The following is a 13,739-nucleotide window of genomic DNA, read 5'->3' as shown; positions in this document are numbered from 1 at the left end:
TTTATTTGACATACTGGGTGACGGGGCTGCAGGACAAAAACAAGAGCCACTTCTGTCTCTGAATGTGTGCATGGTGGAGGGGTTGGATGTCAGGATTCAGTCACACAAGTGTTGAATAGTACAATTATAGAAAGTTCATAATCTGAACAGGAATCTGGTCGGACGATGGTGGTAATTTTATTACAAAGTGGATAAAAAGGAACTAGGGTCTGAGCCAAAGGAACACGGACAAATAAACCTTTGTCAGAGCGTCAAAGAGGAGACATGATGCTGTTCATCTCTCTGCTGCAGTGCTAAGCTCCTCTGTGATGGTGCAAACAAGGATCTTAAAATAATTTTAGCGTATTGAAATGAGCTTTACGGCGCATTCCAGTTTTGCATCTACCCCACCAAAATAACCAGCCATTATCCAGTCAGGCTTCAGCTGAGTTTACTGTTTTAAATGAAATTTTAACACTCCTATTTGAGCTATTACCAGCAGCTTATGTCCATAACTGTGGTCAGTTAATCTTTTTGTTCCTCTGAGTGATGAAATGCAAACTTAATGTGTCTTTACAGGAAACCACAATGCAGGTCTGTGAATGCACTCAATTTGCAATGTGCGGAAAAACCACACTTAGCAGCGTCATGTATGTGTAGTGACACCACAGTGTGAGTTCTAAAGAACTCTTTTTAACAATGGAAAAAAAAAAAACCAACATAACCCAAAATAGAAATGATCTCTGCAGAAAGACTTCACAAGTTTCCATTTTATTGGTGTACTTCTGACAATAACAATGATGGTATAAAAGAAAATCTCCATCATACAAATTTCAATAATCAAAAGATAATATGCTGATACACAAACAGATCCACATAAGGCTGACATCAAGTTTTGACAAGTGGCTTCAAATGGCTTCAATTCAAGGAGACGTGTTACTCCTTACAATCAAAGAATAAATATTTTGAAGATTTTTAGCAAGCCGTCTCCTTTTTTCGGTTTTCTTCTTGAATAGTTTCATACAAAATAAAATGACGTCCTTTAGCATTTTGAAGTGAATTGTGTCGTTGGGTTTTGGTGCCTTTGTTTCTTTGCTATTTAAGACATTTTTTTTTTTTTTTTGCCTGAAATAATAATATAATCATGTAGTAATGCATTCCAGTGACCTTGCTGCTGCCCACTGACACAGGCATTCTTATTTAAGAATCCACACCCAAACTTGAGGCGTCTCATCAGTCAGGGAAGTTGCAGACACTGGAAGTCGCAAAACTTTGTGATCATGTGAGTAATTTCAAATTTTATATTTTATTTTTTTAAGAAAAAGAAACCGTTTGTGCTCGGAAGCAGTGATGTAAAAACATTGATGTGTAAGCTCCACTAGCATTTAAATGGCACCAGATAAACCCCGACCCAGGCACCCCCCCACCCCCCCGAAGCCTTGTTCTTTATGCTAGCATCTGTAGTGATTTAAGACCTTAATAGAATTTCTAAAACACTACACACAACAACGATATTTACAATTATCTTCTTGATATGCACTTCTTTAAATTTAAATATTCTTGCTTATAAAAAAAAATAAAATGAAAACTCAAGTGAAAAAACACAGAACAAAATAAAACCGCAATAAATTAAAAAGCTTTAAGGCTGCCAGTCTTGTCAGATGCCCAAAGAATGGTCCCTTCATTTAAACTGGCACTGAACGGATCAGGACAGGTGAGATCAAGATATGAAGAAGCCTCTTTAGGGAGCGGCAGGTCGTGCCTGCTATCTTCACACAGGAATCAGTTCCCAGTTCAACTCCCCTGATGAGTAAACTAGTGGCCAAAGCTGTTCAGTAGTTATCAAAGAAAATACATCTTTAAAGTGTAGAGCTGATGCGGCTGCTTGTGGTGTAATGTAAATATAGAGCCTAATACTGACTCTGAGAATGCTGAGGGCCTCTGTAGATTGAGGGTGTAACTCACAGTCTGAATCTTCACCTGAACACTCACACTAAAAACCATTTGGCTTGGCTAGATGTCCATTTAGCTTTTAATTTAAAGCAATAATTTTTTTTTAAAATGATATATATATATATATATATATATATATATATATGTTTAGCGATAGTATACAGAGTATCATGTACATGTCATTAACTACATGGAGAACTTGCCAGTTGTTCACAACCAGGAAACAATAACAACAAAAAAAAAACATAAAAAAAATGTGTTCTCATCAGTGCTGGTAAACAAAACGGAATTTTCTTTTTACAAATAATAATAAAAAAAGCTTGGAAAATAAGATTATATGGAGGATGGTTGCACCTCTGACAGGTTTAAGCCATTTCACTCAAACACACATGGAAAAGAAAACTTAACACAACTGCTTGCTATTGTCCATGACTTGCACTGGGCACCTCCCTAGTCTGGAGCTGGAAGGTAAATGCATGCTTCCTTTCTGGGAATAAACTAGAGCTTTTTTCTAAATATATATATATATACACACAGAGGTGCTGTCTGAAGCACACGCACTCATTAAAATGCCAGGTTGTTGTGTTAGAAAAAAGATTGATAAAGCATTTCTTAACCCTGTATCTCAAAGTGTTCATCCAGTGTATTTTGATTCAGTTTCAGCATTTAGTCGTTTCTAGATCAAATCTGCCACCAAATATTGTGAATTTGATTAACCTGAAATAGAAGTCAGATATTTTTTTATCTGCAGCATGAAGCCAGATGACAATTCTATTTATAATTTGCAAAAACCCTGTAATTGTAAAAAGGTATATATATTATATGTACTCCATGGTATAAGTAAAGATGAGTCATCGATACTTGGAGGACAGGATGGGGCATTGGTGACATACTGTACAAGGCAAACCAAGATGTTAACCACAGAGGCTGCCTGATGTGACAATATTATTCTCCAAGAAGACATTTTATACTAAATAAATTCAAGCCTTGCTCAATTTTCCTAAAATATTTGATACCAAAATGTTTAACAATTCAAAAGTTTAGGTCATTAAGGCTGTTGAGGATCAAAACAACACATTCTGCCAAAAACTGAGTACCAAATACCAAATCATGCCCTGAAGTTTCCTTTCTTCAGATGAAGCTGCAGCTTATTATATCAAGGCAGACGAAAGTGAGGAAAAACTCTTATGATTCATAGTTTGATCTAATTTTTCTGCTTTAAAGCTGAAGATGAGGAATGGTTTTATTTTTCCATCAATATGCATCCAAGCATGCCTCAAAGTGAACAAATGTGGAGACCCAGCATGCTGTTCTAGTACTTCCAAAGACAGAATGGCTGAAATTGTGAATCAAAATGCAGCTGGGTACACTTATTTGTAATTTTTACTTTGTCCAATTTTTTAGTTCCACTATACAGGACATATATGGCGAAATGGTCAACATATCTAAACAGAAACCTGGTATTTGAAAAAGGATAGCGAGCACTTCTAAGATCCTCTGTTCATACGATATATGTAATGAGAAATTATATTGAGCCCACATGAAAAATGAAAAGATGACGAAACTAAATGAAACAGCCAGAAGTCTCAATGTTTCTGCAGCTCAGTATCAGACTACTTGATGGTAAAATTGGCCCCAGTAAGCATGTCCCCCGGAGGGAGCTCCGGCAGGTCACTACCATCGATTATCATCAGCATAATGGAGGTGATCAGTGAAAGGCAATGGCCACTAGCATTTTTAAAACTCTGTCTTGCTCTTCCAGTGGTTATCACACAAAATGGCTTCCTCCAACGCGTCTGCTCAGAAGAGTAATAACACCAAGCTACAGTATGGGTGCTATTCCATCTCATTTCACCTCATTACAGCAAAACCATTCCTGCAATTCTTAGAAAGGCAAGATATCCGTCTCACAATGAAATGGAGTCACCCTCATTTTCACAGAACCAAACCTCAGGATCCCACGCTATTACACACACGTCTAGGTTTCAGTGCATCTAACACAGTCTGTCACTTCCTAAATCTTCACGTCAACCCACAAGAAAAAATAAAAACTGAACAATTAAAAGCAAGTAATTTATCAAATAAATAGACAAGAGGTCCAGCCCCTTTAGTTTGTATTTTATCATTGAAATCCAACAGCTTTGTCCATTACGTACATGTCTCCCAGGAGATTAGAAATGTATACAAGGCGATTTGTGTGAAATGATGTAGCTGCATGACAAGAAGACAGTGAGGATAGTATGTCTGTTTGACATATTAAAAGTGAAACTACATTAGTTTGGGGATATTCGACACCCCTCAAAAAAACAAAAAGCAAAATCAACACTGATAAACAAACAGGAGAGGAGCTGCTGCATTTCTTGAGAGGACTGACATTTTGTGCTGTAGAACAGAGTCAGGCCGCACTCCTCTCCAAAAATACAGATAAGTCTCAATCTAGATCAACACTTCAAAGTCTGATTCAAACAAAGGAGAGCCTGGACACAGCCAATCAGTACTTATTACATGACACATGTGAATGAGCATTTAGATCCGCCTTTTTCTCTATGTAAGCAAAACAAGTGTCAGTTTAATATAAAAGGGGAACGAAGGCAGCCGCAAAGGAGATGCTGGACACAAACTGTTCGCAGCAACCTGGGAGGAGGAGAGCCGATTACAAACACTAGACAATCGGAAAAATAAAGCTAAAGCTTCTGTAAACACCAGTGACAGTTACACCAGTCAAGTATTCACTACCTCCAATTCTCTGTTGTAAAAAACTGAAGGTGAGTAAACATTAGGAACAAAGGGGGTCTAAAAATACACCTATTTCTTTCTGGCCTAGATTTACAGGCTGCACACAGAGTGAGGTCTAAAGTCAGCCAGACAGGAGTTCGGAGACGGCGTCTCCTCCTTCCCTGGCGACCAGATGCATGCAGGCCATTTGCATAGCTTGCCCTCACTCGCACACAGACACAAGGAACACGTGAGTTCTGAAAAAGAAAAGGGGCACCACGTTTTGCTTAAGCAAAGCGTGCTGAATTTTAAGTTTGCATACGCAGTCACTCCTTTTCCGTAGTCCAACAAGGGAATGCTAGCACCCATGCTATTGCATCTGTACAATAAGGAAGTTAGGGCTAATTTCTGCTGTCTGATATTACAGCTTATTGCTAACAGGATGAGCATTGCACTCCAACATACAGCCACTAGCAGGCAGCCAGAACATTCAATGGAACGATGCAAACACAAACATCACAGTCTTTAAATGGTATGTTCACTAAACCAAAAACAGATGATCAAGGAAATTATATTCTCAGAACTTGGAATAAACTATTTCTCATACAATATATCATCTTCTCTAACTATCTTTACTTGCGGATTTGGCATAACCATTGCAGAACCAGCTGCACAAATCAACTAAAGTGAAGTTCCTGTGTGATGCTGCAAGGGTTCTGTGTGTGCATGCATTTTTTTTTCCACAGGCTTACTGCATTTACGAAATCAGAAGAGTAGAACCAAAATAATAATAATAATAAAAAAAAGATATAAATCCCAGCTCCTGCCCCCCATGTGAGCACATGCAAGTACATATTCCTGTGTGCCTACATGTATAGCCAGTGTGTGCGCGCTTGAATGTGTAACCTAATTCAGTAATCAAGCACAACAGCTCAGGGCAGAGCTAATCAAGAGCGAAAAATTAGGAACAAACTTGACAAATGGGATGCTGAAGGCCAAAATGGTGCAAAAGGCATGTGGAGACTGACGTGTACACAAGCCCAGATGAAGAGTAATGAACTGTGGCACGAATAAGTGCAGCATTTATCCCTATTTTTTTAGATGAATTATCAAACATACTAATTTTAGTCTCCTTTTCTTTTTTTTGCATACAAACAAACAAAAAACACAAAGCAAAACAAAAAAGAAAAAAAAATGTCCTAAGCAGTGCCGCAACTGGTGAGATATGGCTGATGTCCCAGAGGACTTTTTATTCCCAGGTGTTTTGCAGTCCAGCTCTGCCTACGTCAGTAGTCAGCCACGGGTGCAAGCTTTCTGCTCAAGCTGACTGTGATGTTGGTGAAGAGGGGACTTCTTGAAATTAGGGGCGAGTAGTTTAGATTATTAAGACCATCCACACTCTGTCTCTCCTTTGAGTGACGTAGTAGACTATACCTGTAGGTGTAACAAAAAAAGAGAAGTAGTAATTAATCTAAACATCAGAAAACTGCAAAAATACAAGTATAAATTAGATGGTGGCAAGAAATGGTGAAATGCAACACAGTATTGGTGAATAATAAAAAGTTTAGACAGATGTGAGGGAAATAAAACTCAGTGAAAAAGTATGTAGAATATATTCCAGTTGGTCACTTATAACCTGAAATTTGAATATAAAAATTCTTAACTTTCAAATTTGATCCTTTTGTTAAATCTGGAGAGCTAATTTGCCATTTTAAGTTCACACAAGCTATTTAACCAAACCAAAATGAGGAAGAAAAAAAAAACTGAACAGGGCCCTAAAAACACCATCTCCGTAGTGAAACATGGTGGTGGCGGCATTGATACAGGGATGCTCTTCTGTAACACAGACAAGCTATCTGTAGAGAGCTGATGATTGATGGGGCTAAATGCAGGGCGATCCAAAAAACTAGACACTGCGGCACCTTAGAGCAGGATAATGACCAGTTAGTGGCAAATATCAGTGAAAACATTTTAACGTTAGGTTCTCCCAATCAAAAGTGAAATCTTATTAGTAACCTGAAATGCAGAAAGCTTCCTGTTCTTTACAAACAGGAATGAGGAATAATTTCATTCTTAAAATCGTTCAAAGTGAGAAGACATACATCAAAACACTGACAACTGTAATTATAGAGGAAGAGGTTTTGAGTGTTGACCCGGGCAGGCCTAATTACAAATACACACCACAGCTATTCATTGTAATTTTGGAAAGAAATCTGGTCGGTCAGATAAAATTCTAATAAAACAAACCGTTGGTGGATGACAAAACGTGAGAACAAAGGGCTTTTGTATTTTACCCTCTTTTTATAGTTTCTCAGCGTAACAGTTATGACTCTGCTTATTATAAGTCACTTTAGAATCCAAAGAATTCAAGAACATCACATGAAAAGGCTTTAAAGGAGTTGAAACTCTCTCAAAGTCACCACTCTGCCTTTTCATGTGACTGGATTGAATCACATGAGTGTAAGCCTCGCTCGTCTTATCAGCTCCTTCTTCAACCACACGTCCTTGGGAGGAGGGGGTGGCGGGGTAATTAGGAATGAGCCTTGCGTGCATTTGAACACCCACCTTCCCAGGAACTGGGCTTCTCCGCGGTGATGATGCGGGATGGACATGTAGCGTCCCAGGTCTCCATACGGTCTGCTTACACTGTAATTGGCAAACTGCACCCTGTGCAAACACAACATATATATATATGTATATATATGTAACACAGTGTTGTTTTTCAACAACACAACATCGAAATTTCATTCCCAAAACTGGCAGGAAAAAAGTTCATCTGATAGAGATAGCAGATTATGCAGGAATACAGGATGCCCTTAAGGTATGCAGCAGTGTCGGTCGGGGGGTTGGGGATTGCTGCAAGGCTGAAAGTCACATGAAGGCAAAGAAAAAACTAACACAAAGGCTTGTTTATGTGTCGACTGGGCTAACTTATCTAAAAAAGATGTCTAAAGCCAACAATGTAGTCGGCCTGCTGCTGCAGCTCCATCAGATAAGCTGCAGCGTGTTTTTTCTGTGGTGTTTTCTCTACCTGTTCCAGAGGTCATCGTCCTCGCCTCCCCAGCCCCAAAACGCATTGGGAAATCCATTAATTCTTTTGAACTGCTTCACCGTCAGGCCACTGACACCACCAAAGAACTCATTATACGGAAGCCTTGGGGAGGATAATTACACATATTGGAGTGACTCGGTGTAAAAGCATCATTTTCTCCATAGACAGTGGACAGACACTCACATGTAGGAGTACTTGTCAAGTTTGACAGCAAAATGTCGAGGCATGTCTGTGCAGCCGTAGTAGTTCCTGTCGTTCTCCATGAGGTGGTCAACATCATGGAAGATCAGACAGTCCCAGTCCAGGTCCTTCATGGCCTCCTTAAAGCCCACGTTGAACAACATGGCTCTGTTAAATGGTTCTGTTCCTCCCTGAAATAAACATAGGAGGGAAATAAAACATCATTAAATAAAATATCAACCTGTTTTTCTTCCAGAAAAAAAAGGAGCTGAAATGGTTTCAGTTGCAAGTTTCTGTATGTAATCGGCTGTGCATGTGAATACATACCTGCTCAATGACATAAAAGGCAAACTGGAGTCTCTGCTTTTGCAGCACAGGCACCAGGTGTCTCAGTAGGATGGGCAAGTGTTCATGACGGTTCCTGAATGGAACAAGGACTGCCACCTAGGGATGCCAAGAAGCAAACAATCAAGCAGATATCAACTAAAAACATCAAAGAACAGAAGAAACAGCACTTATTGAGCATGCTGGTAAGCTCAACGGTTTATGATGGAGAACCAACTGCTCCAAAAAAGTTAATATTTAGGATCGTGACATGAAATAAGCCTGATGGAATTTAAGACCTGCAACTGATAAGACAATGGGTGATAAAGTAAGAATTTTAGCCAAAAAACAAAATAAACTCAACTTTTTGAGGAAGAAAAAGGATAAAATGACACGGATTAGTTTATAAACAATGAGAAAACAGCTGCTGCCTACAAACAAACTATTGATCTAAGAGTTTGTAGAGCTAATATAAAAGGCCCACAAACAGAAAGGAGCTTTTCCTGAAATAATAATAATAATAAAAAAAAAAAAAAAAACTGGGTTAAAACAAACAGAAATGTGTCTGCGGCATTTAGAGGCAAGGGATGGGTCTAATTGCTTTGCTCACTTCTTAAACAAGCTGCTGCATAGCTCTACATCAAAGAATAAACACCACATTACTATTAAAGTGAACAGAGCATATAAAAAACATGCTGGTTAATTACTCTATATAACATCCCAGTGAAACACAGACTCTACTAATCCACTAATAAACAGAAGTGCTGTGTTGCATTAACCCAGCCCAAAGAAAAAACAAGGGTGGGTAAGAAAGGAGAAGCCTGCTTGTGTCACAGTTCACCCTGCAGTCAGAGAATGAGCCCTTTAAACACAGTGAAAAAGAACTAATGTTACTAATGTTCAAGCCTTTTTTTCATATGAACTCATCCTCTGCAAGATGATTCCAGTGTAGGATAAATTAATTTATTTTACATATTTTATCTTTCTTCTTTTGAAAGTTAAGCATTTAAAACCAAATGCACTAAGGTTTGTTACAGGTTATAGTAAAAAAAAAAAATGCACAAAATCAGTTCTGGGTGATCAAAATTTTTGCTTTTATAATTTTAATTCATCTGGTAACCATCCTACTAGTGTTAATTTTACCAGCCATTTTTAAATTTAGTTTCAGTTTTAGTCCAGTTTCAGCATTGCTCGTTAGTTTTTATCACATTTAGTCGACATCATCCCATTTTTATTTTGTCTAATTTTAGTTGACTATAAGTCGAGCATTTTAGTCTTTATTTTAGTCCAAGAAAACATAATTTTATTTGTTTAGTTTTAGTCAACAAAAACTGTCAACGTTTTAATCTAGTTTTAGTCAGGACATCAACCTTTTACTTTAGTCTCATCTTGTCTCATTTTCATTCGGTGAAAAATGTGCGTTGACGAAAATATTTTCGTTTAGTTTTCATTAACGAAATTAATACTACATCCTACAGAGAGATTCTAGCTGTAACTTGCATTAGCTCCACAAATACAGCTGATGGGGGAGCTTTGTTTTGGTTTTACCATGGCTTTGTGTTTTTCATGATCACATATTTTTAGAACTCTATTATACTGTCATATAGCTAACAGTTCATGGCTTAAGGTAGAGGAATGAAAATTAAACATAAAAATTTTACCTGCAGATTGTAATTGGACATTGTTGTAGGAATTTATTTCTCCTATAAGTCCCACAATATTTCAGGAGCGACTGGTAAAACAGTTTGAGCCCCAAAAAGTAGCAATGTTTGTGTTTTTTCACCTGCTCTCCTCTTAAAAAGATCATCTTACCTTCCAGCGAGGTAAACAGTCTTTGGGCTTCCAGAAGCCTCCCCGGGCCATACGGGGCACTCTCTCCAGCAACGACCGTTCGACCTCCTCCAGAGATATTTCAGTCATGTTCACTTCCAACCTGCCCTCTGAGATAGGAAGGAGGCAGGGAGAGAGAAAAATAAATCAAAGTTAGACGATGTAGGAGGCAAAAGAAAATGCCAGAACAGGAGAAAGGAAGAGAATTGTGAGAATCAGGTGAAAACAATGACAGAAATGAATATTGAATAAAGGGTGACATATTTTAATCTATTATTCATTGCCAAATATCATTTTTTGCTTATACTTAAGGCAGAGCTATAAAACAGAAGTCTATCCCAGAATATGAACAGTGTGCTTACTCATAGAGGGCAGCTTCTCGGGGCAAACCTGCGAAGGGAGGTATGTGAAACCCTCAGGGAGGTATGTGGTGGGAGGAGCATCGCTCTCACTGAAGTTGAAGTCATAGGAATAATCTGGTGTCACAAACAAAACAAATTTAAGCAACGCGTCAGAAGGAAATTCACTTTTTTTTTTCTTCATTCTTCAGTATTTAGCTCTAGTGATCTTTTCTCACTTCCTTTCCCAGCAGTAAAATCTCTAAGGACTCAAACATACGTCATTAACGGTAAATCAGAAATTCTACAAAACTGGAACTCTTTATTTTTAACTTTCCTCTTTGAGTGACAGCAGATCTTCCTAGCTGATTTTTCATGAACTCAATCCAAAAAGTCAAACTCATTTACTTTATCATTATTTATTGGCAACAATGCATATCAGTGATCATCTGCGATAAATACAGCTGTAATTATTCTGTAGTTCCCAGAAGACACACACTAGAGACAGATTGCATAAGCACAGATAGACAGAATGTGAAACAATGGTTAAAGGGAATCACAAGCTAGATTTTGTTTCACGTTTTGAGATGTAGTTGGAAAGTTTGATCAGTCTGTAGGCCTCAAATTGCCAGTGGAAGGCTGTTTCAATACTTAGTTCCTCTAACTGACAGCACTTTGTCTGTTAGTGTCTTCTCAGGCTCTAGGTTCATTACATTATTTGTTTCCAGGAATTTCATGATTAGGGCTCACAAATCATAAGGGACTACATTTTATTTCTCACTTAATTAGAATTAGATCAATAAACATATATTTTTTTAACATAGAAATATCAACCTATTGAAAAGTGCATCCATTATAGTATAGATACTGAATGCATATCCAGGGCTCCCATTTATAATACTGTACGTTTCCTGGCCAGTTCAGGCCCATTTGGTCTCATCAGTAGTAAGAAGCTCGAATGAGCTAATGCAGCGACCCACTTGATCAAAAATGACCCTAATAGTCCTTACAATAAATGAAAGAATTTAAACGAGCAATTGCACTGCTACACGAAGTTACCAAGTCTGCTTCCCCCCAATTATCTTATTTCCCTTAAAGTAAAAAAAAATTAACCTCATCCAAGTTGTATTGTCTACTACCAGTGGATTTCCATGTTTTTAGCTAGAGATAGATTTGTACATCATAAATAAAAATATTGAACATTAGCTAAGAGTGACCGAGCCTTTAGGAGTGGTTTGAAGAGGAAAGCTCAGCCTGATAGAAGCTTCAGCCAGACAGCTAGGAGCAAACTGAGTTCAGAGCTATTCTGTTCACTAAAACATACTGTTCCAGATCGGATTCTAAAAAATGGAACAACTAGTTCAAAGGGTTAGTTTAATGAAGTAGGAACAAAACAGCAGGTAGCTTGAGTCTGCAGTTACAAACAGAACGTTTACTCCACCCACACTGATAAAACTGGATCTGTCCAAAAAATTAAACCACCTTTACCTTTAATCTAAGGAGCTGACACCACAATCTGAAGAAGAATTAATTAAAACAACTTTAAAAACATAAGATCCAACTGCCACAAAGTAAACTTCTATGATCCATGTCCTGTTTTTTTTTTTCTATATGTTGTGGCTCTAGAATTACTGTAGTTGATAACTTGAAAAATCTGCTGTCGTCTCTTTTGCTTTTGCATCTTTTATTACGACACCTGTTCCTTTCTATGGAACTTTGCTTTCATACACTTGAAATAAGGAGTCAGCGATGACTATTTTGCTAATGGGTGTGAATGAATGCCTGTTGGCTAACTGAAGCCAACATTCTTCCACGATTAGGTAGGATGCAACATTTATGCATTAATCATACTTTATATGTTGTTCTTAACAATAATACAATTTCTTCCCAGAACCTAATTCTGTTTATTAACTGCCAGCATCAAAACCATCTGAAATACATCACAGTATGCCGTAACTCTATGCAAAATGTACTTTTTGAAATGAATGAATGAAATAATTATCTTTTAAATTAGGTTCTAAATATGAGATCCATCTGTATACTTGACCAATTAGATATACCGTGATTTTTGGACCATTAGCAGTACCTGAATAGAAGCCGCAGAAGCTAAGTTGCATGTTTTGTACATATACAAGCCGCACCGTACTATAAGCCGCAGGTTTTTTATGTTTTATGTCCGTCTTTCTCGCTTTTGTTCTGTCTCGTACCACTCGCGGTAGAAGTCTGCTTTCGGAGGACCTCCTCATTTCCCCGCGCATGGCTACCGTACTTCTGTGTTGAAGCAAATGTGACGTCAACATGGTGGATGGTAAAATCCATAGATTTAGGTATTAACCTAGCGGCCGTTAGCCGTAAAAGTCCATAGATATGCCGCAAGGTCAAAAATGGGGAAAAAGTTGCGGCTTATAGTTCGAAAATTACAGTACTTTCCCTGCCCCACATAACATCGATTAGATTTTAGTGACAGACAAGCTGAAGCTCAGAATGAGCAAAGGGGAACAAAAGAGCTAATATAACCAGGCTTCTCTATGATGGATATCTCAACACTAAAAAGGTATATTATCTGGAAAAATACAATAAACCAAACCACTCATACATTACTCTGTTTGTAATAATTCCACCAAAATCAGCTTTTTAAAAGCATCATTGAAACAAATATCAAAGTCTACTTTAAAAGAAGCCTGTGTGTTCTTACCTGTGCCATTGATGCTGTAGGCCCCTCTCACAACTTGCTCCAGAACCTGAGCCCCTATGTTCTTCACGTTCTCTCTGATCTGAATTCCTCTGGCTTGGACCATGAACACATACTCATTCACTGTAAACAGAAGAAAGAAAAGAACAGTTGAGTAAATGCTAACTATTCATTTTTCTATCCTGAGCAAGGTCTTCCTCGCTTTCCTTTTCATGTAAGCAGATTCTCTACTATATTCAGCATAAAAATATTGAAATTAGAGATGATTTAACAATGGGAACTTCCCAAGCGTATGCCAAGGAGCTTTCAGTAAAAGAAGGGGAACTACTAAATGGTTAATATTTAAAGATGAAAGAGACAAAGCAGGAGAGAGACTGGGATGATGTTTCAAAATTAACTGACTGGCTGCTGCTTTTAGGACTTGATAATGGGAACATTTTAGCTCATGAAGCACTATGATTTCCTTTCATTAGCTACTGCACTGTCTTAAGTTGATTATATGTTTTGACAAATATGCTTATAGTTAGAAAATGGAGGGAAAACAGATGAGTGCGTAAAGAGGAAGAAAGACAAGATGTGAAGAAGGAAGAGCGTAAAACCTTTTTTTCTAAGTGCATTTCCATTCAGAAACCTAATGCTTAATGTTTCAAACATTAACCAGTGCATCCCATAACAG

General features: G+C 37.9%; 1 protein-coding gene across 1 annotated transcript in view; it reads right to left on the bottom strand.

The window, feature by feature from the left end:
• Positions 1 to 1,015: 1,015 nt before the first annotated feature.
• The window catches only part of b4galt5 (UDP-Gal:betaGlcNAc beta 1,4- galactosyltransferase, polypeptide 5), a 44,220-nt gene continuing 31,496 nt past the window's right edge, over positions 1,016 to 13,739 (bottom strand). Inside the window, exons 2-9 of the mRNA XM_038271482.1 lie at positions 13,067 to 13,186; positions 10,396 to 10,509; positions 10,016 to 10,143; positions 8,207 to 8,323; positions 7,883 to 8,070; positions 7,679 to 7,801; positions 7,213 to 7,314; positions 1,016 to 6,081 (exon numbers count right to left, since the gene is read on the bottom strand). Of these exons, the coding sequence (XP_038127410.1) occupies positions 5,934 to 6,081; positions 7,213 to 7,314; positions 7,679 to 7,801; positions 7,883 to 8,070; positions 8,207 to 8,323; positions 10,016 to 10,143; positions 10,396 to 10,509; positions 13,067 to 13,186 (1,040 nt within the window). The 3' untranslated portion in view covers positions 1,016 to 5,933. The remainder of the gene's footprint in view (positions 6,082 to 7,212; positions 7,315 to 7,678; positions 7,802 to 7,882; positions 8,071 to 8,206; positions 8,324 to 10,015; positions 10,144 to 10,395; positions 10,510 to 13,066; positions 13,187 to 13,739) is intronic.

Source organism: Cyprinodon tularosa, unplaced genomic scaffold (genome assembly GCF_016077235.1).
Source record: "Cyprinodon tularosa strain WSP-4 unplaced genomic scaffold, ASM1607723v1 ctg8, whole genome shotgun sequence".
In the NCBI taxonomy this organism is placed as follows: domain Eukaryota; kingdom Metazoa; phylum Chordata; class Actinopteri; order Cyprinodontiformes; family Cyprinodontidae; genus Cyprinodon; species Cyprinodon tularosa.
Note: the sequence above shows the minus strand (reverse complement) of the source record. Positions and strands in the feature narration are given on the sequence as shown.